This window comes from Piliocolobus tephrosceles, chromosome 7 (genome assembly GCF_002776525.5).
Source record: "Piliocolobus tephrosceles isolate RC106 chromosome 7, ASM277652v3, whole genome shotgun sequence".
In the NCBI taxonomy this organism is placed as follows: Eukaryota; Metazoa; Chordata; class Mammalia; order Primates; family Cercopithecidae; genus Piliocolobus; species Piliocolobus tephrosceles.
In genome coordinates, this window is record NC_045440.1 from 28,771,123 (window position 1) to 28,797,344 (window position 26,222).

The 26,222-nt window shown below is 44.0% G+C and overlaps 1 protein-coding gene across 1 annotated transcript in view; it reads right to left on the reverse strand.

The window, feature by feature from the left end:
• Nucleotides 1-9,764: 9,764 nt before the first annotated feature.
• GTF2E2 (general transcription factor IIE subunit 2) overlaps nt 9,765-26,222 on the reverse strand; it is a 91,035-nt gene continuing 74,577 nt past the window's right edge. Inside the window, exons 7-8 of the mRNA XM_023214618.3 lie at nt 11,524-11,639; nt 9,765-10,282 (exon numbers count right to left, since the gene is read on the reverse strand). Coding sequence (XP_023070386.1) covers nt 10,166-10,282; nt 11,524-11,639 — 233 coding nt within the window. The 3' untranslated portion in view covers nt 9,765-10,165. The remainder of the gene's footprint in view (nt 10,283-11,523; nt 11,640-26,222) is intronic.

Genomic DNA, 26,222 nt, shown 5'->3' on the forward strand with positions numbered 1-26,222 from the left:
ACTGCAGAACACTGGGCCCCAGAGGCTTCAGAGATCGTGAACTTTTTCAGTGTTTGAAAATCTCTATTACAAATTTTATCAGTGCCTGATATTTTTGAAGATGAAGCTGACAGGTATTAAATGAAAACTGAAGCACTCTTAACTAGGAACCTTTGCCACATGATAGTCCATGTTTGTTTGGAGTTGGAGGGAGAATATTCCTTATCTGACTTGGTAATGAGGAATCGTTGGAAACTCTTGGGGAAGGAATCCTCAGGAATTAGGTCAAGGAGCCACAGATGGATCAAGGGAGTCTTTCCTCTGGGAGAACAATCTCCTAAGGCACTGGACCAAGACCCTGACTGGGTGCGGAGACCGCAGAGTGAGGGGCAGGTAGCGAGCATCCTGACCCCAGGCCCATCTGCCCTTGCGTTCTGAGTTCTAGCAGAAACCCGAAATGCAGTGTTTTAGAATTGTGTAATATTCCTTAAGAGACCAGGAGACATTCTCCAGTGTCTTCAAACTGGGACTGTTCCCACTTACCTGAGATAAGGAGATTTGCTTCCTGTCTTGACATCCCATCACCTGTATGTCATAGTCGGCCCCTTCCAGGAAGACCCCGCAAGGAGAACCTGCTCCTAATCAGAGCCTTATGCGTTCTCAACCCTGACCCCGCCATCCCTCCGCGGGGCTGTGTTCCGGGATGTCTTTGGATTCTGTTTAAAATGTTCTTGTTAAGACATTCCAAGGTTTGAACTCCGCTCCTAGCTAAACCTCTTCCTTGTTTACAGGGACTGAAATAGCCACATTTTGACCTTCTGTTCAGTCTGGGATCATCTGTGGTAGCGTGACTACATTCCTTTCCCATACGAGGATCTCATTTACACAGCAGTTATGGAAGGGCCAGAAAACTAGACTTGCTCCCGCCCTCCTCCTGCCCATGTTCCTTTTCCCTTCAGATTAGCCCTCCTAGGCAGCCATTCCGCCTGCTCAGGGGCCGAGGCATTGGGAAGCCGCGTGGGTCATTACCTAGGAAAGCTGGAGGCGCCACATCCCCCCCATCAGGGCCAGGCCTACCCATGGAGGGCTCAGGGTGCCCCTGGGCTGCTGTGCAGAACCCAAAGTGGGTCCCCACCCTTAGTTTCCCGCTCCCAGGCCAGATGTCATCAACCCCAGGGGCCCGTGTCTCAGTGCCACATGCCATAAATGACCCATCACTCCTGTTTTGTGTGTCCTACAGTCTAAGTGTTTGGAGGGTTTGCATTTGGGCCACCTGCAAGTGACTGTGTCTGGGGTTTCAGGAGGAGGAGAGGGTCTCAGGAAAATAATGTAAGCTCATCCCTGTGGAAGCCAAAGTGGCCTGGTCAGTGAGAACCCCTGCGAGGAGCTTAGAGGAGGACGCCCTTAGGCCAGAGAGATCGGAGGCGTGAGTTCTGAAAGACAGTGGGGCCTGTATGTGCTGAGGGGACTAGAACAGAAGAGAGCAAGTAAGAAGAGGCACAGCACGCTCTTGCTGAAAGTAGCCCGCGGCCAGGCTTTTGAAGGCCTTGAAGGATGTGTTAGGGATTTGGAAGCCACTGGGAAGATAGGCAGAGGTGGAGAGTGATTTAGGAATGTTGTCTTGCTGCCTGAAGCAAAGTGGATGAAGACTGAGGGTAGAAGCACACATCCGCACAAGCGGCCCTAAGATGGTGATGGTGGAGTGGAAGGAGCAGATGAGCTGAGGACAGGAGATGAGGTCGGTGTAAAAGGGCAGGGACGGGGCAGGGGTGCACAGGGATGAGTCTGGATTGGGCTGCCTTGAGGGCTGTCTACAGTAAGCATACTTAAGCGGATGTGCTAGAACTATATGAAGAGAGATAGGCAAGTATTAGCTTCCCGTCACAGAGAAGGTCTGGAGTATCCATGGCCCGCTGTGGAAAGCTCTGCCTGGCCTGCCCCTGCTCCGCTGGCCGTTGCTACCGCTATCCACTCGTACTGTCGTCCAAAAACTGGGAAGTGAAAAAGGTATACTGGGTCACAGGTCAGATCCAAGTTGGACAGACTTGGTTTGTATAGAAAGGAACATGTACAAGCTCATCCCGTACACCGTGTTTCAGTGGTCACCTAAATATTCCTATTTCAGGACTTTAAACACATTTTCCCAAATCTAACTTGGGACATTTAGATAGGTTATCAATAATTATCTGTTTTTCTTTATAGCCTCTTTCCACACACAAATAAGCATCTCCCCGTACAAAATTCTAGCATATGCTGAGCTGATTGCCTTCTGCATATACCTTTTCTACAACTTCTCAAACGTGTGAGACATGCTGGTAAGATGGCAGGAAAAGAAGTGACCGAATAATACAATATAGCTGAGATGTGTTTCAAGAAAACCTCTGGGCCGGGGTCGGGCTCTGTGAGTGGGAGTCAAGGACTTGCCCCAGGTATCTAATCAAGGTGAGACCACGGACTCGTGTGTGTGTGTGTGTGGGGTCAGTAAATATGTTGTATACACACATCTGCACACTGTCATCTAAGCCATCCGTTCTTCCAGCCACAGCATCTCCAGGACGAAGCCATCACAACCAGGGAGGGGTTGACACCTGCCCTCCTAACATGTTTTCTTTCTGTTTCAGGCTTGAAAAAACCTTGCCCAGTTTTGATCCCTTCAAGACTTTGCCACAGCCTCTATCACACATCTGTTTTTCTCGAAGAAAAAATATAATAAAAATGTTTTACTCTTTTACACTGTATAATTGTAAGAAATAGCGTGTTATTTGTGAATGCATGGTCTGAAATTTCTGTACAGTTTGGAGATATTTTCAAACGAAACGTAAGAGAAGTCAACAATAAAACCAAGAAAAGTGAGTATTTTTATACCAAACATTTTAAGTATGCTGGGATGGACGATCTTACACTGGGTTGGATCACAGTTTTTGTGCTTGACTTTTGAATGCTTGTAATTAAAAATATCTATTTTTTTCCTCTGAAGTAAGTTGCATGTTTGAGGCATGTTTCCAAATATCAAAATTTCCTGAATTGTATTGTGAATATATAGAAATCTGTGCCTGGCCGAAGTCCAGGGTAAATTAGTAGTGTGGTGGTAGATGTTAGAAACAGAACTGTTTATCTGCAGTGTTAGGTCTAGGATCCCAGTTCTAGTAGGACAGCCCTGCAAGACAATCAACCAGAAGCCTCCAGGAGCTTCCACCTATGGCTTATTCACCAACTGGGCAAGAAAACATCGTTGGTAAGAACTGCGGAGTGTGCCCTTAGAATGCCCTGGCAGCTCCAGCTGTGACTGTATCAACTGTGTGCCAAGTATGAGTTTGTACAGTTTTATGTTTCCACTCTCCTGTATGTGTAGCCACTCGATGCCTAACCCACCTTCCACAAGCCAGCCCCACATCCCTCTCCCCCGGTGGAAGTGCAGAGCCTGCCTCACTGGTAAGGGAAAACCTTGGCTTGGGAGGCCAGCCCTGGCCCATGAAGGGGCTGGCTGTGCCCAACCCACTTGGCTGCAGTGGGCAGCTCATGTCTCTATCTCCAAAGTGATGTTTGCAAAACATTGGCTGAATTGAGCTGGTATTCCCAACTCTTGCGGCACTAGGCCAAACCAACCACATCCCATGAGCCCCCAAATGGCATCTGCTCACTGTGAGACGAGATGCCACACCGCACAGGAGACAGAGGCAGTGGGCATTTGGAACCAATTCTGTTCAGACTTCATCAAAGCCAAAGTCAGTCTGGTGTTGTCAGTTGACACATCTCCAGAGTTCATGACAGCTCAACCTCTCCCCTTGTACAGAAGCCATTTGTAAAACCACATTGACCTAACTTCAGCTGCCAAACACAATCACAGTCCTTCCTATTGATCTGCTCAGCTTATGTTGAAAATTTCAATGTCATGATTACATGGTTAGTTTGGGTTTTTGTTTTGTTATTTTCCATTGGAAATAAAGATATCAAGAAGCTTTTAAAGGTCACTACAAAAAAACCAAGGCCAGGAGTGAGGGGCTCTTTCTTAGCATAAATAAGGGGAAAGGGCAGTTAGCTCGGGGACCTGTGATGGATCCACTTTGGTGTTCAAGGACCTGCTTATGCCCTCAGTGCCACTTGGTCTTGGTGAGATGCCTGTGCTCCTCTACAGCAGGCAGCTGTTCTGCACAGTCTCTTCTGCTTTCATAACTGTTTAAAGGTACTTTTCTATTGTCATTTTTTAAAAATAAAGTGTTTATTCCAGCTCTCACACCATTGCTTGACAAATTCTTTTTTAGCAAGACCAACTACATGTATCCCACACTGCAGACAAGAGGCCAGCAGATTTCCTTCCCATTTTCAGGCTTCGGCAGAGCTAAGCATTGGCCATTGAGCTTAGGCACAAAGAGAGTAAAGGATTCGAAGCAGACACCGGGGAGAGCCAGAGAATAAGCCTGCAAAGGCATGACCACAGCAGCTGGTGAACAACAATGACACCAGAGGCAGAGGGACCTCAAGGGAGGTCCCCCATCTACCTCAGCCTACAAAGCTTGACTCAGGATTTTCTGAGTTATATTAAAATGTCACTTAGGCATTCTGCTGACTTAAATATATCTTATGCCAAGCATGGTGGCTCACACCTGTAATGCCAACACTGGGAAACTGAGGCAGGAGGCTTGCTTGATCCCGGGAGTTTTGAGGCCAGCCTGGATAATGTAGCAAGACCCTGTTTCTACAAACAATTTTAACATTAGCCAGGTGCACTAGGACCTGTGGTCCTAGCTACTCAGGAGACCGAGAAGGAAGGACAGCTTGAGCCCAAGAGGTCGAGGCTGCAGTGAGCCATGACTGCTCCACTGCACTCAAGCCTTGGCAGCAGGGCAAGACCCTGTCTCCAAAAAAAAAAGTAAGTGGAAAACCAGGCACCAACTGCCAAGACAATCGTGTTTTATATACACTCTCACCACCTTTTTCCCCCAAAAGAAGAAAGCAAAAAAATAGTGCTTACATCCAAGCAGGGGCAACAGCCATTACTGAGTCTTGCTGGGCACTGAGATGACTCGCAGTTAGGCTCTCACAGCCTGCCTGCAGAGGGGCCCAGCCACCAAATGCAGGCTGTGTCCACTGCCTTCCAACTCATGTAACTAGAAGGCCAAAAGCTTTCCTGGGCCCAGGCTTAGAAGGCCACGCCAGCATGGCTCTCAGGCCGGCCTGATCTGCCTTTGGTCCACCTATGAGCTCCAACTCAGGCGCCAGAGATTGGCCAAACAGCTAAGGAATAGAGGCTAGTGAGCTCTTAAGGGGCTCTGCTGCCTCGGCACTGCCCGGACTCCATCCCAGCCAGTCACTGGCTGAACACAGTCACCTATGATTTTTTACAGGAGGCCTTGGGATGGATGAGCGCTCCGATCTTCCCCATGCTGATGATAGTCATTCATGATGTGCAAGTGACAAGGCTGGATGGCATTTACTAACCTAGTGTGATCTCCAGATACATTTCCACTCACCAGTCAAATACCAGCTTCATTAGGGTCTGTGCAAAGTTATCCTTTTTGTCACTATTGAACAGGAATGAATGCAGTATGTCTTTTGGAATCAAGAACTTGGAATAAGAAAAAGGCAGGCTGTTGGCTCTTGCTCCCATGCAAAATGTCCCAATTTGTAGGCTCCAGAAAGATGGTAACTAAGCCCATCTTTTTGTGTGATTACCAAATGAACCCTTCCTTGTTAATGTCGAACTGATATAACTATAAAAGTGGCATCTGAAATTAAATACCATGCTTTCCATGTCTATAACAAAATGACAAAGGAATTTGAAAAGAATCTTAACAGTTCACAAAATGAACATTATATTGCCAATTAATCACACCTGGGCTTCAGACTCACTTGGACCCAGGGCGTGCATGTGTGTCCACCCTACTTTCATGGACTAGCTTGCAATTGTTACTGCCCCATCCCTCCCCTGAATTCTGTGTTCCAATAGACAAGAATTCTTGGTATCTGTCAAAGTGACATAAAAGTTTTTTTTTTTTTTTTTTTTTTTTTTTTGTGACAGGGTCTCACTATGTTGCCCAGACTGGAGTGCAGTGGCAGATTCATAGCTCACTTGCAGCCTCAAACTTCTGGACTCAAGCCATCCTCCTGCCTCAGCCTCCTGAGTAGCTGGGACTATAGGCACATGCCACCATGCCCAACTTCAACTAGTTGGTTCTGAGCACTTTGGGCAAGACATGATGCGTGCTAAGAATATGGACAGGTTCCCAAAAGCACTCTCACCCACCCAGTTGGAAGGTTCTGGCACACAGTTGCTCTCCTCTCCAATTCTTAAACCATTCTCTCCACACCCTCAGGCATAAAACAGCTTTACAGCCTGCATAGAAAAACCAAAGAATATTCATTACCAGCGAGGTGTTATCTAAAACACTCATCCTCAAAAACTGCCTCTCCTAAAACTCTAACAACTATGATACTGAAAAACTACGTTGTCAGCAATTTGATCAAGAGCCCTAAACTAGGAAATTTCAATAACTGCCACTGTAAAGCTATGTGTCCCTGCTGCAGAACACCCCAGATGGAACTAATATTAACTCTTGTGTGAACTGGCCTGGTTCTGTAGCTACCAGGTCCTGAGAGGTGCCAGTGCGCTGTGAGAACTAGGCCCCTCTGCAGCTCTCCAACGAACCTGCCACTTTCCTCTTCCTGACCCTCAGTTCAAACCACATTCATTCCTACTTGGGGGTGGGGGAGGAGGCAGCTCTTCCTACAAACCATCATAATTTGCTGGTAAATATAAACAAAACAGTGAGGCCTTCCATTCTCCACTGTTCACATACATCTCACCTATGGACGATCTGAGGGGAAGAGAAAATTCAGGTCCTTGTGTTCCACTTGTCCAGCTGAGAAATTCTTGTGAACTCTGCCCATGGTCGTTAATTCCAAGTTAGGAACTCGGGCCAAATGCTTAAAGTCAACCCAAACTTCTGAGCAAAAAGGAAGGCCTAAATGCAATGAGAAATGATGCACAAGTTTGTAAATAAAAGATTTACCTGGACAAAACAGTGCTTTTTTCTTAAAACTAGAACACAAGCCTTGGCATGGGGGCTTGGTAGGCACTTCAAAACCTCACAGTCACTACCCACGAGACAAACCTGCTCTCGGCGCTTCTAGAGCTGGTCCTGCCTAAATCGGTCTCATCTTCTATGCCTCAGAAAATCACTATTAACTAAGAATCAGGGAACTGATAAACCAAATACCCTCGTCCCACAAAACCGTCCCCACTCAGAATCCCATTCTGCTGCTAGAGATTTCCAACAGCTCACAGATGAAGCTGGGGCTGTCCACTCGCAGTCCCTTGAACGCTGGGGCTGGGAGGACGGGATGCCCCCCGCCACCTTCCCACTAAGCCTCTGCTCAACAGGCATCAAGTGCCGCTCTGTCCCCTGGGTCCCACCATCATCCGGCCACATTTACAGGCTGTGACAGTAGCAGCCAAATGTTCGGTTTTTACACTCTGTCCAGGCTTGACTACATTTCTCTTATAAAAGCCTCACATCATGGTGATGAATTATAGATCAAATGCACTCCCGTCTGTCATACCCTCTTAACTCACCCAGCCGTGCCATTCCCACGTGCTTCTAAATGGACAGCAGAGCCAGCAGAAACAGGCAGAGGGGAGAACATGACTTCAACTTGGTGTTTCTGGTGGATATGTTTTCAGACACCCAGAAGAACTGCGAAGAGACAGCTTTCTCTGTACAGCATCCCTTGGAGATGCTGCAGACTTGGTTCCAGGCCATCACAATAAAGCAAACATCACAGTAAACTGGGTCACACAAATGTGTTGGTTTCCCAGTGCATATTAAAACGTTTATGCTACATGATAGTAGAAAGTGAGCAATAGCATTATGTCTTAAAGAACTCAATTATATAATTTAAAAATGTATTATTGCTTTAAAAAATGCTAACAAAGTGAGCACATGCTGTTAGAAAAACGGCACCAACAGATCTGCTTGAAGCGGGTTCCCACAAACCTTCAATTTGGAAAAGAAACTCCATAGTGTCTGTGAAGACATATAAAGTAAAGCATAATAAAATGAGGTGTGCCTGTAGTATGACCGTCCAACACAACTAAACTTCCATCAGTGTTCCCACAAACATTGTATCCTCCTCAACACGTCACCAGAGGATGCAACCAAGTACCTTGAGATGGGGTACACGGAGGATTTGCTCTTCCATTAGTAGACAAAGTGGATCGAAGCTTAATAAAAGAAACTGTAAGTGAATGAGATAAAGCTACGGAATTTTTTGAGTACGGCAATTCAGTGAGTCACTTCATTTTGCTAGATCTTCATTTCTGAAATGAGTTTTAGACAAAATAACTGACATCAATTATCAGGCCAGCCCACGAAGTACAGTTGAGCACAGGCATTGCTAGAAGTCATAACCAATACACAACTGGCAGTAAGTACCTTACCACAGAGAGGGAGGCCCCGAGGCCCATCTCCCTGCAAAGCAGGTGAGATGTCCAAACTGCACTTCCAGACCTGGCCCATAAAATGAGATGGAGTGTAGAGATCACAAAAGTTGGTATCTACCTGGAGATGAGCTAACTCTAGATTTTTTACAGGAAAGCTAGTTTCATGCCGTAAGATATTAAAGCTCTTCCTTACCAGAAAAAAAGCTGATACAAAGCAAGACAGGCTGCATTTCCTGTGTTCTAAATTATCGTGGGAACCTCAGTTACATCCTCTCCTGCCATATTTTCGAGCTTGGAGGTAAGAAAGAGGTAAAGCAAACAGATGACGCTGTGAAGGGATGAAAGGTAAGTAGAAAAGAGAAAACAACTGAAAAAGCAAAAAGGCTCCTTGTCATCTGCACAAAGCACTTCCTGCTCTGGGTTTCCATCATGCCTTTTCTGAGAACCACCACCTCGTTTCCTAATCCACTACTGTCCCATGCTGTGACAGGAGGACCATGACCACTAGCGCAAAGGACCACAGCAGAACATAGAGTGCAGGTGAGGAAAATGTGAACTTCACTGTGAAAAGCAGGAATCATGTGAATTTCCCGTGAGTCACCCTCACTCCTTTAAAGAACACTCACATATTTGATAATGGCTCTCATGAGCTGAGCCAGTGACAGGGTGACAGAGGGCATCTCCACCAGAAGAACCTCGGGTCAGGCCACATGAGGGTGGGGACGTGGTATAGCTGACGTTCAGGTTGGCAAGGAGATTCTACCCAGGCTTGCCATCCTGGAATTTACCAACCCAAGAAGCTGGACACTGATGCTTTTTTTTTTTTTTTTGAGACAGAGTCTCGTTCTGTCACCCAGGCTGGAGTGCAGTGGCACCATCTCAGCTCACTGCAACCTCCACCTCCCGGGTTCAAGTGATTCTCCTGCCTCAACCTCCCAAGTAGCTGGGACTACAGGCGTGTGCCACCACACCCAGCTAATTTTTATATTTTTAGTAGAGACGGGGTTTCACCATATTGGCCAGGATGGTCTCAATCTCTTAACCTCGTGATCCGCCCTCCTCAGCCTCCCAAAGTGCTGGGATTACAGGCGTGAACCAGCTTGCCCAGCTGACGCTGATGCTTCTTTTTAAAAGAAAACATTAACAGTGACATCCAGCACATCTTTATTGCTCAGCTTGCTAACAAGCGGCACACCTGTGTTCCAGTGGTGAAATCCATGTACTCAGCAACACAGTGCACGCTGTAGGCTTCATCACATCCCCAGCATGTGACCTGTGGAAATCAGAGACCAGAGCTGCTTCCTGCCATTTCCAAGAATGAAAAGAAACAGAATTCACTAACATCTTAAAAATCCTTCTACAATGATTTTATTATAAATATGTTATTTTGGAATAAACAAATACTGCATTCAAGACTATGGGCAAACTTGCTCTAAAGTAACAAACGAGGAAGAAAGGAACCAGGAACCATTTAGAAGTGAAGAAAAATAAGCAAAGACACCTGCATGCCACACACAGCGCCTTTCTCCCAGGGAGTAACAGGTTAACAGGGAACGTCACATTGCCCATGAGCCCATTCTACTCAAATAAGCTTTGAGTTTGGTAATTTGCACTTGTTCTGTAAACTGAACTGCTCCTCTCCGCAGCCGCAAGCAGCAGATGGGAAGACTGTCTTCAGACCCCGAGCATCAGCAGGAACACTCTTGATTGTGTATCTGTGACTCTGTTCCAGGGCAAAGCCGTTCTCTATTTGCCAGAAGTAATGTCAGAGTAATCCTTCAGCACTCCAGCCAAGTGTTCGTTATGAGTCTTAAAGCGTCGCTTTTTCTGTGAAGCAGGCTTTTTCCTTCTCTGAATAGGGGCCTAAAGAAAAAGGTAAAAACAGTTAGAAACCACAGCTGCTCCGAGGGGTGGTGTGGTCAGGATGTTCTGAGCATGACCAGATGCCAGCGGCTGAGGATGCCGGGTCTGGACCCTGCTCCTGCTCTGCCGCCCAGCAGCACACGCAGGGCACAGCACACGCCCTGACCAGACCCCAGGCCTCTGTTCCCCGGAGATGCAGACGCCATCGGAAATGAAGGAGCAGGCACAAAAACCTATCAAAACGATTCTAGGCACTAAGTCAAACAAAAGGGGTGGTGAAGCCCTTCAGTTGTCTCTGTCATCAGGTTTAAAAACGTATCCACCATTACCGATTTTAAAAAGATCTGAAGAAAACATGGCAAAATCCTGAGAAAGGAGGGGCACAGGAAGGTTTGTAATACTCTTATTCTTTTCTATATATTTCAAATATTAGCATCACATGATGAAAAAAGTCAACAAATGAGACAGTAATAGGAAATCATGAAGGGCTACAATTACACTGATTTGTGGAAAGAGATTGACAATAAAGCTTCCCTTTTGGTGAGTCCTAAAAATTCACCGAACACATATCCCCACCCCACACCCCAGAAAGACACAGGTGACAAGCTACAAAGCATGATGGTGGACAAGGAAAGCGGGGAGGGGCACAGCGCTGCTAACAAGGGTGCTGGCAAATCATCCCCCCGGGCTTTGTTCTTGGACTACAGATTTTATTTGCTGGTACAAGACAATGTAAAAGTCATCATTTAATGACTAACATCCCGTGAGTGCAGGATTTAGAAATTATACAGACAAAATATCTGGTTCCTAAGGGACCTGAAAGTCATGATGGCAGAACCAGGCACCAGGACGGCGAGGCTCACAGAGCAGGGGAGGGCCCCCCGTTCAAGTCTGAAAGGTTGTGCAGATCAAGGCGCAGCCTCCCTTTAAGAATGAGGAGAAGGGCCTGTAGCAGCTTAGAGTCGGGAGGGTGGGGAACACGCAGGCCCTGGAAGGTTCCACATGGCTGGACCTCAAAAGCAGGACTGCTTGGGAGGAGCTGGGTGTGGAAAGGCACTCACAGGCCTGGAGCAGCACCGAAGGCGGGTCTGCAGCCCTGCAATACCTTAGATGCGACCTGGGCTGCCCACACTGAAAAACAATGGCGAGGAACGACTCTCGGCTCTTCAGAGGGCAGAAAGCGGAGCACGCTAACAGTTTTCAGGGCGGGGGATTACGCTGCTTTGCTAGAGATTACGCACCACTTTCTTTGGTCCAGATTCCTGCATGGAAGAAATACCCTGTCGCTTCAGATATTCTTCAATTTTCTCCTCGTCCATGGAATCCACAGTGACACTCCTCCACAGTTTCTGAAATTCTGTACCAAAGAGACACTAGTTATTTTACAACACATTTTTGCAAGCTACAGCATCTTGATGATCAAAATCCAGGCTTCAGTGTTATCTCCTCTGGATCCAAATGAGCACATCTGAGATGTCATCATGAAACAAGTCAGGGCAAAACATCCACGTGTGGGACACGGTGCAGGGAGGGCCTGGAGACAGAACTGCACCCACGCAGCCCCCGACAGTGGGGTTGTTTCTAGAGGCCGGCAAATAAGGGCTGCTGCGATGGAGCCGCCCTGCTTTTCTGGGGAGGAAAGCCGTCGACACCCTCCTTTAATTCCTCTATTTAGGGCTAACAGCTTAGTTCCTGCTCAGCTCCCCTAAGCATGATACACTCATTCCTCTCTCACTGATAATAGAAAATAAGAAACGTGGAGGGAGATGGGAACCTAAGTTTCACAGAAATGAGGTTATTCAACAATTTATCTGCAAAAAAGACTACTGGAATCAAATAACCTGGGAACTGGTGACAAAGGAGGCATGAAAGAGAAACGGGGGGGTGGCTGAAATAGAAGCACTGTCTCACCCCCGCTCTGTAACACAAGGAGAAAAAGTCCTGCCTGCATCTTGTCTTCAGAAACCTGTGGTCCCTCTGCCACATTTCTGCAACCAAGAGAGACCACAATTGGGAAGCATCCCAAATGAACATTATTTACATCTTACATTCTGCTCCTGAAGATAGGTTCTGATCACTGGTTTAATTATCAGCAGCTACTTTCAGACACAAAATCCTAAGACTTACGCATTCAGGAATGAAAAAAGGAGCAGCTCTCTGAGCCCCGAGGCTTCACAGAGCCTCCCGCTCACAACTGCCCCACACGCTGAGGGGACACACCTTCCCTTCCTTTCCTCCCAACGCAGACCCTCCCCCGGCACTGCCCTCCTTTTCTTCCAGAGCCATGAACTTCCCACGGTCCGTTCACAAACGATAAATGAAGTAGGCACCCGACACTGTGCTGGGCCAGATTTCTTTCCTTTCCCACTTTCCTTCCTCCCTCCCATCTCTCTCATTTCAGTACATGCTGCATGAAGCAAACAGATGCCCACACAGGCAGGACTCTGGTGATACTGTGGAAATCTGTTTTCTACCACCTACCCTGAAGCTTTTCATTGCAGGTGACCAATGACAAAAGTGGCAAAATCTACTACAAATAATTCAACCTGAGCACAAAGTTATTTAAATCCAAAATATTTAAATCCAAAACGTCTCTAAATAAGATTTTTTAATTTCCATAGACACATGAGGGGTTCTTTCTACATGACGGGTTCTACACACTCACTGAACGTTCATCTGCACACATTATGGACATGACCTAACTGATAACTGTGTGCATGATGGTCTCAGCCTCTGTACGCTCCTTGAGAGCAGGGAGCTCTATTTCCATCTGGTTTCCATGACATTTGGCACTGTACCTAGCACATGACAGGTCCTCAGTGATTTGACTACTGAATGTATGAAACAGCATCACTGTCTACTACAGCCCAGACAAGACATCAATGATTTGACTACTGAATGTATAAAACACCATCATTGTCTACTACACCCTAGATGAGACAGACTGTTTTTCTTTTTTTAAAATTTATTTGTTTTTGAGATAGGCTCTAGTTCTGTTGCCCAGGCTGGAAAGCAGTGGCGCAATCTCAGCTCACTATAACCTCCACCTCCTGGGCTCAAGTGATCCTTCCACCTCAGCCTTCTGAGGGGCTGGGACCCAGGTACACACCACCATGCCCAGCTAAGTTGTTTTTGGGGGGCTTTTGTGTAGAGATGGGGTTTTACCATGTTGCCCAGGCTGGGCTCAAACTCCTGAACTCAGGCAATCCACCTGCCTCGGCCCCTCAAAGTGCTGGGTGGGATTACAGGCGTCGAGTCACCATGTCTGGCCTATATTTTTCCTTTTACATTTTTAAACTTTTTAAAAATAATTTTACACTAACAAAAAGGTTACAAAATGAGTACACAGAGTTCCGATATGCCCTTTACCCAGCTTCTCCTAATGTTAACACCTTACATAATTGTATAATTATTGAAACATGGACATATTACTATTAATTCATCAACAGACCTTGCTGAAACTTCACGAGTTTGACCACTGATGCCCTTTTCCTGGCCCAGGATCCTGCATTCACCTGCCACATCTCTTTGGTATCCTCCATTCTCTAAGTGTGGCCAGTCTTTGTTTCCCACTAGTCAGCTGTTTTATAGAAACTTCCATTTGGGTTTGTCTAGTATTTCCTCATTACTAGATTGAGGTTATGCAATTCTGGCGAGAACAACACAGTAACAAGCTTGTGCCCTTCTCGGGGCACAGTAGCAAGCTACATAGTGTCAACATGGACCCGGGTAAACACAGACCATCAGGCAAGGTGTTATCTCTCAGGTTTCTCTGTCATGAAGCTATCAGTTTTTCCTTTGTAGTTAATAATTAATTGGAGAGAGATTTTCAGACTATACAAATACCCTGTTTCTCGTATTATCACTAATTTTATAATAGCATCCACTGGTAGTGCTTACCTACAAAAATGATTACTTCTAAGTACCTACTGGCAAATTATTTCCAACATTCCTTCCATATGTACTAATTAGAATTCTACTATAATAGATTGGGCACGGTGGCTCATGCCTGTAATCGTGCACTTTGAAAGGCCAAGGAGGGTGGACCATTCAAGGTCAGGAGTTCAAGACCAGCCTGGCCAACACGGTGAAACCGCATATCTACTAAAAATACAAAAATTAGCTGGACGTGGCGGTGGGTGCCTGTAATCCCAGTTCCTCAGGAGGCTGAGGCAGGAGAATCACTTGAATCTGTAAGGCAGAGGCAGCAGTGGGATGATATCGTGCCACTGTACTCCAGCCTGGGTAACAAGAGACTCCATCTCACAAACAAACACACAAACAAACAAAAACCAAAGAGCTACTCTTTCTTCAGTTCACTTTTTGTTTGTTTGTTGAGACAGGGTCTCACTTTGTCACCTAGGCTGGAGTGCAGTGGCACAATCTCGGCTCACTGAAGCCTCAACTTCCTGGGCTCAAGCAATCCTTGTCCCTCAGCCTCCCAAGTGGCTGCGACTACAGGCATGTGCCACCACGCCTGGCTATCTTTCGTATTTTTAATAGAGACAGGGTTTCATCATGCTGCCCAGGTTGGTCTCAAACATCTAGACTCAAGAGATCCACCTACCTTAGCCCCTCAAAGTGCTGGGATTATACGCCTGAGCCACTGTGCCCAACCTCCAACTTGTTTTTCAATTATTTAATTTAGCAGAGACTCATGGATATTACTATATAGATTTATATCTACATATTTATTACACAGATGACAATCCATGACGATCAGTATTTATTTTGTGGTTCAAACATCCCAGCTCTAATCACTAAGATTTCCTTCATGTTGGTTCCTATGACCCTGACTTGTTTCCTTTTTTTTTTTTTTTTTTTTTTTTTCTTCTTCCAGTTTTTCTTCTTTCTCTCACTTTCTGGTACTACAAGATGTTCCAGGCTCATCTTGTATTTCCCCTCATTTGGAATCAATCATTTCTTTTATTATAGAATGGTATTTAAAAACCAAGATCTACGTATTTTGGGTTTTAAAAAAAAATAGCAATCTCTTTTTTGAAAACAAAATGATCAAGGGACATCAAATTTAAAGGCAGACACTTCATTACGGCAGAAGACAGCCAAGTATCATGAAAGTCAGGCACCCTCTAAACTGTAAGGGTAAATAAAATCAGAACTGATTTAGAAATCTACTCTCAGCAGAAAAGAGGAGAAAACAGACTAGAATTTAAAAGTTCAGATTTGATCCTTTCATTTCAAAAGACCCTTGTCTCACATGAGTTAAGAATAAAAAACTGTGTAACTGCCATAGAAGGGAAGAAAATGACCAACTTATCAGAGGCTTTGCTTAAAATTCCCAAATAACACACTCACATTCTGTCTGTGCTTAGCCCTTTCCTGTAAATGCAAAAGTAGCACAACAGTGTGGTCCAGGCCTCAGAGCCAGACGGCATGGCTGTGACTTCAGTTACAGAAATTTCCTGCACAAAGTGGCAAAAGTAACTTAATTTTTCTGCCTCCATTTCTTCATCTATAAAGTGAAGATAATAGTAATACCTGCCTCGCTGAGCACGGTGGCTCTGTAATCCAAGCACTTTGGGAGGCCAAGGCGGGCGGATCACCTGAGGTCGGGAGTTCAAGACCAGCCTGACCAACATGGAGAAACCCTATCTCTACTAAAAATACAAAATCAGCCGGGTGTGGTGGCGCATGTCTATAGTCCCAGCTACTGGGGAGGCTGAGGAAGGAGAATCGCTTGAGTCCGGGAGGCAGAGGTTGCGGTGAGCTGAGTTCGCGTCACTGCACTCCAGCCTGGGCAACAAGAGCGAAACTCCGTCTCAAAAATAATAATATTAATAGTAATAATAATACCTGCCTCATAGAATAGTGAGGATTAGAGGAGTTAATAAAGCACTCAGAATAATGCCTGCAAATGAAACAACATTATCTACACCTATTACTGTTATCATCAACATCTGACACCCATCCTCATTTTCTGGGTGCTGGTGTTTTTAATAAAGGCAATATAAAACATTGAAAAAGAGGATCGGCTACTAGACACAAAGTGATCTCATTTATGTAAAGTAGAAGAAACAAAAATTCTATAAATTTCTTAAAAAGCAAAAACACATACATATTAAATACATCGTGAAGATGTGACAAATACACACCAATAGGTATCCCCAGAGAAAATATAGTTTACTTACAGAATTTTCAATTTTTTGCTCTACAGACTTGACAAAGGTTTTATTAACTATATGCAGAAACATTTGTGTACTGCTAGTATAAAATTTCAAATAACCTAAAAATAAGGAGGATCATATTAATAATAATTCACGCACTTGCCACTTTTTCTCAGCCCCACATTAGGCTGTGGTGTTCTAGTGTCAGCATTAAGGAACATCTTTGCCATTTAAAAAACAAGGTAGGCCAGGCCCCGTGGCTCATGCCTGTATTCCAGAGCTTAGGGAGATGGAGGTGGGAAGATTGCTTGAGCCCAGGAGCTTAAGGCCAGCCTGGGCAATATATCGAGACCTCATCTCAAAAATTAACAAAATCAGCCAGGCATGGTGGTGCTCGCCTGTAGTCCCAGCTACTCAGGAGAATGAGGTGGGAAGAGAGCTTGAACCCAGAAGTTCCACATTGTGAGCTACAATTGTGCCATTGCACTCCAGCCTGGGAGACAAAGAGAGATATCCTGTCTCCAAAACAACAAAACCAAATGCAGAATCTCAACCAGCAACACGCCATGCCTTCCTCCCTTTTCCTTTAACAACAAATGTTATTAACGTGACTTTTTATCCTCAAAAGTGTCATTATATCCACTTTGCAGTTCCAGAAAATAGGACATTTCTCGATTTACCTCACCTTCTAGTGATCTTACATTTGAGAAACTATCAAAATGATTTCTCTTGTGTGCTACAAAGAAAAATGCACTACCACCCAAGATGTCCACATCTTAATCCCCAGAACTTGTGAATACATTACCATATATGGTAAAAGAGACTTTGGTGACTAAGAATCTTGAGATGAGGAGATCTCAAGATTTGGATTCTGAATTGGATGAATTAATAATACTGTTAAAATGTCCATACTATCCAAAGTGATCCACAGATTCAATTAAATCCCTTTAAAAATTCCAATGTCATTTTTTACATAAATAGAAAAAATAATTCTAAAAGTCTAATGGAAACACACACAAAAAAACTGATTAGCCAAGGCAATCTTGAGCAAAACAAATAAAATTAGAGGTACCACACTACTTCAAACCATATTACAATGCTACAGTAATCAAAACATCATGGGACTGGCATAAACAAAAGCCCAGAAATGAACTCATGCATTTACAATCAGTTGATCTTTGACAAAGGTGCTAAGAACATACAATGGGAAAAGGACAGTCTCTTCAATAAAGGGAGTCAGGAGAATGAAATGAGACCACTGTCTCACACCATATAGAAAAATCAACTCAAAATGGATTAAAGACTAAACATAAGACCTGAACCTGTGAAAATATTACAAGAAAAGAGAGGGAATACAACACAACACTGGTTAGAGCAATCATTTTTTGGAATTGACCCCAAAAGTTCAGGCAACAAAAGCAAACATAAACAACTGGGATTACAACAAACCAAAAAGCTTCAGCATGGCAAAGTAAACGGAGTGAAGAGACAACCTACAGATTGGAAGAATATATCTGCAAGCAATACATCTAATACGGGGTTAATATACAAAATAGAGGGCAGGCGCCACGGCTAATGCCTATAATCCCAGCACTTTGGGAGGCCGAGACAGGAAGATTGCTTGAGTCTAGGAGTTTGAGACCAGCCTGGGCAATATAGTGAGACCTTGTCTCTACAAAAAATGTTTTAAGATTAGCCAAGCTTGGTGGTGCACATCTGTAGTCCCAGCTACTCAGGAGGCTGAGAGGATCACTTGAGCCTGGGAGGCGGAGGCTGCAGCTATCCGCGATTGTGCAACTGAATTACAATCTGGGTGACAAAATGAGACACTGCCTCCAAAAAAGAAATATATATATATTTTTTTTTCCATATATATGGAACTCAAAATAATAGCAAAAAAAAAATAATAGCAAAAAAAAAACCTGATTTAAAAAATTGGCAAAAGACCTGAATATTGTCTGAAAATTCAGAAATATTCAGAAATCCTGCAATGTCAGAAATATTCAGACATTTCTCAAAAGAAGATACACAAATGAGGCCAGGCACGGTGACTCATGCCTATAATCCCAGCACTTTGGGAGGCCAAGGCGTTAGGATCATCCGAGGTCAGGAGTTCGAGAGCAGTCTGGCCAACATGACGAAACCCCATCTCTACTAAAAATACAAACTCAGCCGGGCATGGTGGCAGGCACCTGTAATTCCAGCTACTCGGGAGGCTGAGGCAGGAGAATCACGTGAATCCAAGATATGGAGGTTGCAGTCAGCCGAGATTGCGCCACTGCACTCCAGCCTGGGCAACAGAGCAAGATTCTATCTCAAAAAAAAAAAAAAAAAAACACATACAAATGACCAACAGATATATGGCTCATCATCACTAATCATTAGGGATATACAAATCAAAACCACAATGATTTCCAATTGGGGCAGAGACTTAAAGGAAAAAGGAGAAAGAGAAGTACAATGAGCCATCACTTCGCACCTGTGAGAATGGTTATCATCAAAAAGACAAAAGATAAAATGCACTGATGAGGATGTGGCAAAGGGGACACCTGTACAGTGTTGGAAATGTAAATTGGTGTAGCCATTATGGAAAACTGTATGGAGTCCCCCCAAAAAACTAAAAACTAGATTCTCATTTGATCCAGCAATCCCACTTCTGGGTATTTATTCTAAGGACTTGAACTTAGTATGTTGAGGAGATGCATGCACTCCCATGTTCACTGTACCATTATTTACAACAGTCAAGATAAAGACTCAATCTAAGTGTCTATCAACAGATGAACGGATAACAAAAATATGATACATACACACACAATGGAATACTATTAGCCTTAAAAAAGAAAGAAATTCTGTCATTTGCAACAACATGAATAAACCTGGAGAACATTGTTAAATGAAATAAGCCAGGCACCAAATGACAAAAACCGCATGTTTTCACCTCTACATGGAATCTAAAATAGTCAGAACTCAACAGAAGCAGAGAGTAGAATGATGACTACTAGAGGCTAGGAGAAGGGGAATCAGAAAGTGTTGGTCCAAAGGAAAAAGAATATTGAGAGGCAGGTTATTCTGGATTATCTGAGCAGACCCAATGTAATCACAAGGCTCCTTATAAAGGAAAGAGGCAGGCAGGAGAGCCTGAGTCAAGGCAGAAGCACAGATCACAGTGATGCTGGGACATGAGCCAAGAAATTTGGGCAGCCTCTGGAAGCTGAAAAGGCAAGGAAATGAATTTCCCCATGAGTGTCCAGCAGGAGTGCAGCCCTCTTTATCCATTTAAGACTTCTGACCTCCAGAACAGTAAGATACCACATTTGTGTTGTTTTAAGCTGCAAAGTTTGTGGTAACATCTTACAGCAACAACAGGAAACTAATACACACTGCTTGAAATTTTTCTTTTTAAAAAAGTACTGGCCTGGCCAGGCACAGTGGCTCATCTTGTAATCCCAGAATTTTTGGAGGCTGAGGCAGACAGATCACGAGGTCAAGAGTTTGAGACCAGCCTGACCAACATGATGAAACCCCGTTTCCACTAAAAATGCAAAAAAAAATTAGCCAGGTGTGGTGGTGCGCACCTGTAATCACAGCTACTTAGGAGGCTGAGGCAGGAGAATTGCTTGAATCCAGGAGGCAGAGGTTGCAGTGAGCCCAGATCACACCACTGCACTCCAGCCTGGGTGACAGGGCGAGACTCCACCTCAAAAAAACAAAAAAGTATTGGCTCGGTGCAATGACTCACACCTGTAATCCCAGTAGTTTGGGAGGCCAAGGTGGGAGGATCACTTGAAGCCAAGAGTTCAAGACCAGTCTGGGCAAAAGCGAGACCTCCATCTCTACAAAAAAAAAAAAAAAAAAAATTAAATAATAAATTGGCCAGACATGGAGGCATATGCCTGTAGTCCCAGCTAATCAAGAGACTGAGGTGGGAGGATGGCTTGAGTCCAGGGGAGTTCAAGGCTGCAGTGAGCTATGACTGTGCCACTGCACTCCAGCCTGAGCAACAGAGCAAGATCCTGTCTTAAAAATAAAAAATAAATTTTAAGTATAACTTAAGCAGGCAGGATTACATAAGACAAGTGCCACTTCATCCTCAACATTTCAACAAGTATTTCTTGAGAATTCTGTCACTACCACAGTATGACCTGCTATCTGGACATACGTAAAGAACAGGCATCATCTGCCCAAATATGTGCAACTCTGTCTCAAAAAAAAAATATCTGCAACTCTGTCTCAAACAAAAAAAAAAGTTTTAAATTTTGATCAAATCCTTTATCTTTTTTTCTTTTGCTGCTTGTGCTTTTGGTGTCATGTCTAAACCACTGCCTAATCCAAGGTCATGAAGATTTACTTCTGTTTTTTCCTCTAGGAGTTTTTGTTTATGATGTGAGACATGGGTCCAGTGTCGTCCTTTAGAAAGCTAAATAGTAGGTATAGATCTCTACATTGTACTATTTACTACTGTAGGAGCCAGCCATCCCACTCTTGGGTGTTAACCCAAATTCACATAAAATTCATGGGTATTTATACTGGCTTTCTTCATAACCACCAACAACTGGAAACAACTCACGTCTTTAACTGTCCCTTAATGTCCCCTTAACTGTGGCACATACTTACAATGGAATACAACTCAGCAATGAAAAGGAACAAAGGACTGACATTCCAACCAACAACAGGGATGAATCTCAGAGGCATCATGCCTAGTGAGGGAAGCCAGATTCCAAAGGGACATGCTGTGTGATTTTATTTATACGTTTATAATATTCCTGGGAAACAGAACCATAGAAACAGATCAGGGGCTGCCCGTGGAGAGAGAGAGTGACTGCAGAGGAGAATAGGGTGGTTTGCGGTTGTTGAACTGTCTGTATCATTATTGTGGTGTCAGCATGACCATATGCTTGTCAAAACTTCCGGAATTGTACACTAAAATGTGCAGGATTTTAATTTTCATAAATTATACATTAGTAAAATAAAAGGACAGTTTAAAGTAGCTGTTTAAAAGAATATGGTGTTTCTCCCATTGTAAAGCTGTTTTCAAGGTAAAGAGTTACCCCATGGCTTCTCCGCTTCTTGTTTTGGTGTCTGTTGTTTATCCCAAGTAAAAAGTGGGAGTGCAGTGGCGCAATCTCAGGCTGGAGTGCAGTGGCGCAATCTCAGCTCACAACCTCACCCTCCCAGGTTCAAGTGATCCTCCTGCCTCAACCTCCCGAGTAGCTGGGATTACAGATGGGGACCACCATGACAAGCTAATTTTTGTATTTTTAGTAGAGACAGGGTTTTGCCATGTTGGCCAGGCTGGTCTTGAACTCTTAACATTGGATGATCTGCCCGCCTCGGCCTCTCGAAGTGCTGGGATTACAGATGTGAGCCACTGTGCCTGGCCCAAAATTAAAAACTTTTATACCTCATAAGACACCATCAAGAAAGTCAAGAGACAACCCACAGAATCGAAGAAAATATCTGTAAAGCATGTATCTCACAATGGCCTTGTATCCAGAATAAAGAATTCTTATAGCTCTGTAATAAAAGCACAAAACAATTTTTTAAATGGACAAAGGATTTCAACAAACATTTTGCCAAAGGAAATATACAGATGGACCAGGTGTGGTGGTTCACACCTATAATTCCAGCACTTTGAGAGGCCACAGCAGGATTACTTAAGGCCAGGAGTTCAAGGTCAGCCTGGGCAACATAGTAAGATCCTATCTCTACAAAAAAAAAATTATAGTCAGGTACCGTGGCACACACCTGTTGCCCTACCTACTCAGGAGGCTGAGAAGGGAGGACTGCATGAGCCTAAGAGTTTGAGGCTGCAATGAGTTATGATCGCATCACTGCACTCAAGCCCAGGAAACAGAGTGAGACCCTGTTTCTACAGCAAAAATAAATAGATAGATAGATAGATAGATAGATAGATAGATAGATAGATAGATAGACAGATAAACAAAAATAAAAATAAAATATATAAATGGCCAATCAGCACACAAAAAGATGTCTGACATCATTAGTCATTAGGGAAATGCAAATCAAAATCACAGTAACATTTCACATCCACTAGGATGGCTAAAATCAGTGTTGGCAAGGGTGTGGGGAAAGCAGAACCTTCCTACATTGCTGGTGAGAATGTAAATTAATGTAGCTGCTTTGCAAAATAGTATGACAATCTCTCAAAAAGTTAACCATAGAATTACCATATGATGTAGCAATTCCACTCCTAGGTATATACCTAAGAGAAATGAAAACACATGTCCACACAAAATCTTGTATAGGTTACGTTCATAGCAGTATTATTTGTAACAGCCAAAAAGTGGAAAAACCCAAATATCCATCAACTGATACATGAAATGTGTATGGCCATAAACTTTTTTTTTTTTTCAACTAAAAGCACTTAATGCTCTTTATTTCCCTATAAGCACTGCTATAGCTACATCCCATGAATTTTGATACACTGTGCTTTCACTTTCATTTAATGCAACAACGTTTTTACTTCCCTGTGATTTCCTCCTTGAACCGTATGTTACTTAAAGGTATTTAATTTCAGGCTGGGTGTGGTGGCTCACATCTGTAAACCTAGTGCTCTGGGAAGCCGAGGTAGGCAGATCACTTGAGCCTAGGAGTTCGAGACGAGATTGGGCAACATTGCAAAACTTCATCTCTACAAAAAAATACAAACATTAGCCAGGCGTGGTGACACACACCTGTAGTTTTAGCTACTTGGGAGGCTGAGGTAGGAGGATCGCCTGTGCCCAGGGAGGACAAGGCTGCAGTGAGCTGTGATCATGCCACTGCACTCCAGGCTATACAGTGAGACTCTTGTCTCAAAAAATACATAAATAAAATTATTTAATTTCCAAATGGACAGTTTCCAAATATAGCTAGCTCTGTTATTGATTTCTAGCCTAATTCCATTATGGCCCACATAAATCATTCATATATAGTTAGCCTTTGGTATCCATGGGGGATTGGTTCCAGGACTCCTAACAGATACCAAAATCTACAGATGCTCAAGTCTCTGATATCAAATGGTACGGTATCTACATATAACCTATGCCTATCCTCCCATGTACTTTAAATCATCTCTAGATTACTTACAATGCCTGATACAATTTAAACACCATGTAAATAGTTATACTGTATTGTTTAGGGAATAATGACAAGGAAAACGTCTGTATGTGTTTAGTACAGACACAATTTTTTACCAAATATGTTCAGTCTATAGTTGGTTGAATTTACAGATGTAGAACCAAAAGACATGGAGGGCCCACGGTACTTTCAATTCTTTCAAATACAATTAAAGTTTGTTTTGTGGGCTAGAATACCAGCTATCTTGGTGAATATTCCAGGTGCACTTGAAAATATAAGCACAGGGCCAGGTACAGTGGCTCATGCACGTAATCCCAGTACTTTGGGAGGCTGAGGCAGGTGGATAACTTGAGGCCAGGAGTTCAAGACCAGCCTGACCAACATGGTAAAACCCCATCTCTACTAAAAATACAAAAATTAGCCAGGTGTGGTGGTGCATGCCTGTAATCCCAGCTACTCAGGAGGCTGAGGCAGGAGAATCACTTGAACCTGGAAGGTGGAGGTTGCAACGAGCTGAGATCACGCCATTGCACTCCAGCCTGGGCAACAAAAGCGAAACGCTGTCTCAAAAAAAGAACAAAAGGAAAATACATGCACAGTATTCTGCTGCTGTGGGACACACTGTTCTAGAAATCCCAATTAGGTCAAATTAGTTGATGGTGCTCCTCCGTACTTCTATATCCTAATTTTCCAACTATCTGTTCAATCAACTACTGAGACAGGAATGCTATAGAGTCCAACTGTGTATCTATTTCTCCTTTTAGTTTTATCAATTTTTAATTCATGTATTTAGAAGGCCTGTTGTTAGATACATAGGTATTTAGGACTATTACGTGCTCTTGGAGAATTGATACCTTTACCATTACGAAATGTCCTTTTTTTCTTTTTTTTTAATCTTTTTCTTTTGAGACAGGGTATGGCTCCGACACCCAAACTGGTGCAGTGGCACAGTCATGGCTCACTGCAACTTCCAACTCCTCAGTTCAGGTGATCCTCCCAGCTCAGCTTCCTGAGTAGCAGAGACTACAGGTACACATCACCACACCAGGCTGTTTTGTATTTTTTGTAGAGATGAGGTTTCGTCATGTTGCCTAGGCTGGCCTCAAGCAATCCTCCTGCCTCAGTTTCCCAAAGTGCTGGGATTACAGGCGTGAGCCACCATGCCCGGCCCATGTCCTTCTCTATCCTTGGTAATTTTCCTGGCTCTGAAGTCTACTCTGTCTCATATTAATATAGCCACCCTAGCTTTCCCGATAGTGTTTACAAAGTATATCATTTTACATGCTTTTACTTTTAACCTATCTATATTTATTTATTTATTTACTTTTCTTTTGAGATGGAGTCTTGCTCTGCCACCCAGGCTGGAGTGCAGAGGCACAATCTTAGCTCACTGCAGCCTCCGCCTCTTGGGATCAAGAGATTCTCCTGCCTCAGTCCCCCAAGTAGCTGGGATTACAGGCGCATGCCACCACACTCAGCTAATTTTTGTATTTTTAGTAAAGATGAGGGTTTCACCATGTTGGCTAGGCTGGTCTCAAATTCCTGACCTCAGGTGATCTGCCTGCCTTGGCCTCCCAAAATGCTGGGATTACAGGCATGAGCCACCATGCCCGGCCCCTAACCTGTCTATATTTAAAGTGAGTTTCTTCTCTTTTCTTTTCCTTTTTTTTGACAGAGTCTCCCTCTGTTGCCCAGGCTGGAGTGCAATGGCGCGATCTCAGCTCACTGCAAACTCCACCTCCCCGGTTCAAGTGATTCTACTGCCTCAGCCTCCTGAGTAGCTGGGATTACAGGCACGTGCCACCACACCCGGCTAATTCTGGTATTTTTAGTAGAGACGGGGTTTCACCATGTTGGTCAGGCTGGTCTCGAACTCCTGACCTGGTGATCTGCCTGCCTCGGTCTCCCAAAGTGCTGGGATTACAGGAATGAGCCACCACGCCCGGCCTAAAGTGGGTTTCTTATAGACAGTATATACCAGACAGCTGCAGGAATTGATCTTAAAAAAAAAAAAAAGTGTCCAGGCATGGTGGCTCATGACTTTTGAGCTAATTTGTCATAAATTTTATTTCACATAACATGCCCTAAACACAAAATAAATTGTTAATATTTTTGATTTATGGTCATCTTTCAGAGAAATTAGAAAAATATTTTTAAATAATAAAAACTCTATCTCCAAGAAACTTATTTGTATGGATCCAAATGTCTAATGTCATACCCCTTCTTCCTGAACAACTTCCTTTAATATTTCCAGTAGCGCAGGTCTGATGGCAATGAATTCTCTCCATTTCTCTTTCTCTGAGAGACTATTTCTTCTTCATTTTTGAAAGATTATTTTTGCCAGACGCAGTTGCTCACACCTGTAATCCTAACACTTTGGGAGGCTGAGGAGGGCAGATCGCTTGAGCCCAAGAGTTCAAAACCAGACTTGGCAACATGGTGAAACCCAATCTCTATTAAAAATACAAAAAATTAGCTGTATGTAGTGGCACGTATCTGCAGTCCCAACTACTCAGGAGGCCGAGATGGGGGGATCAATTGAGCCCTGGAGGCAGAGGTTGTAGAGAGCCAAGATTGCACCACTGCACTCCAGCCTGGGCCACACAGTGAGACTGTGTCCCAAAAAAAAAAAAAAAAAAAAAGGAAGAGAAAAGAGGAGAGGGGAGGGGAGAGGAGAGGAGGGAGAGGAGGGAGAGGAGGGAGAGGAGGGAGAGGAGGGAGAGGAGGGAGAGGAG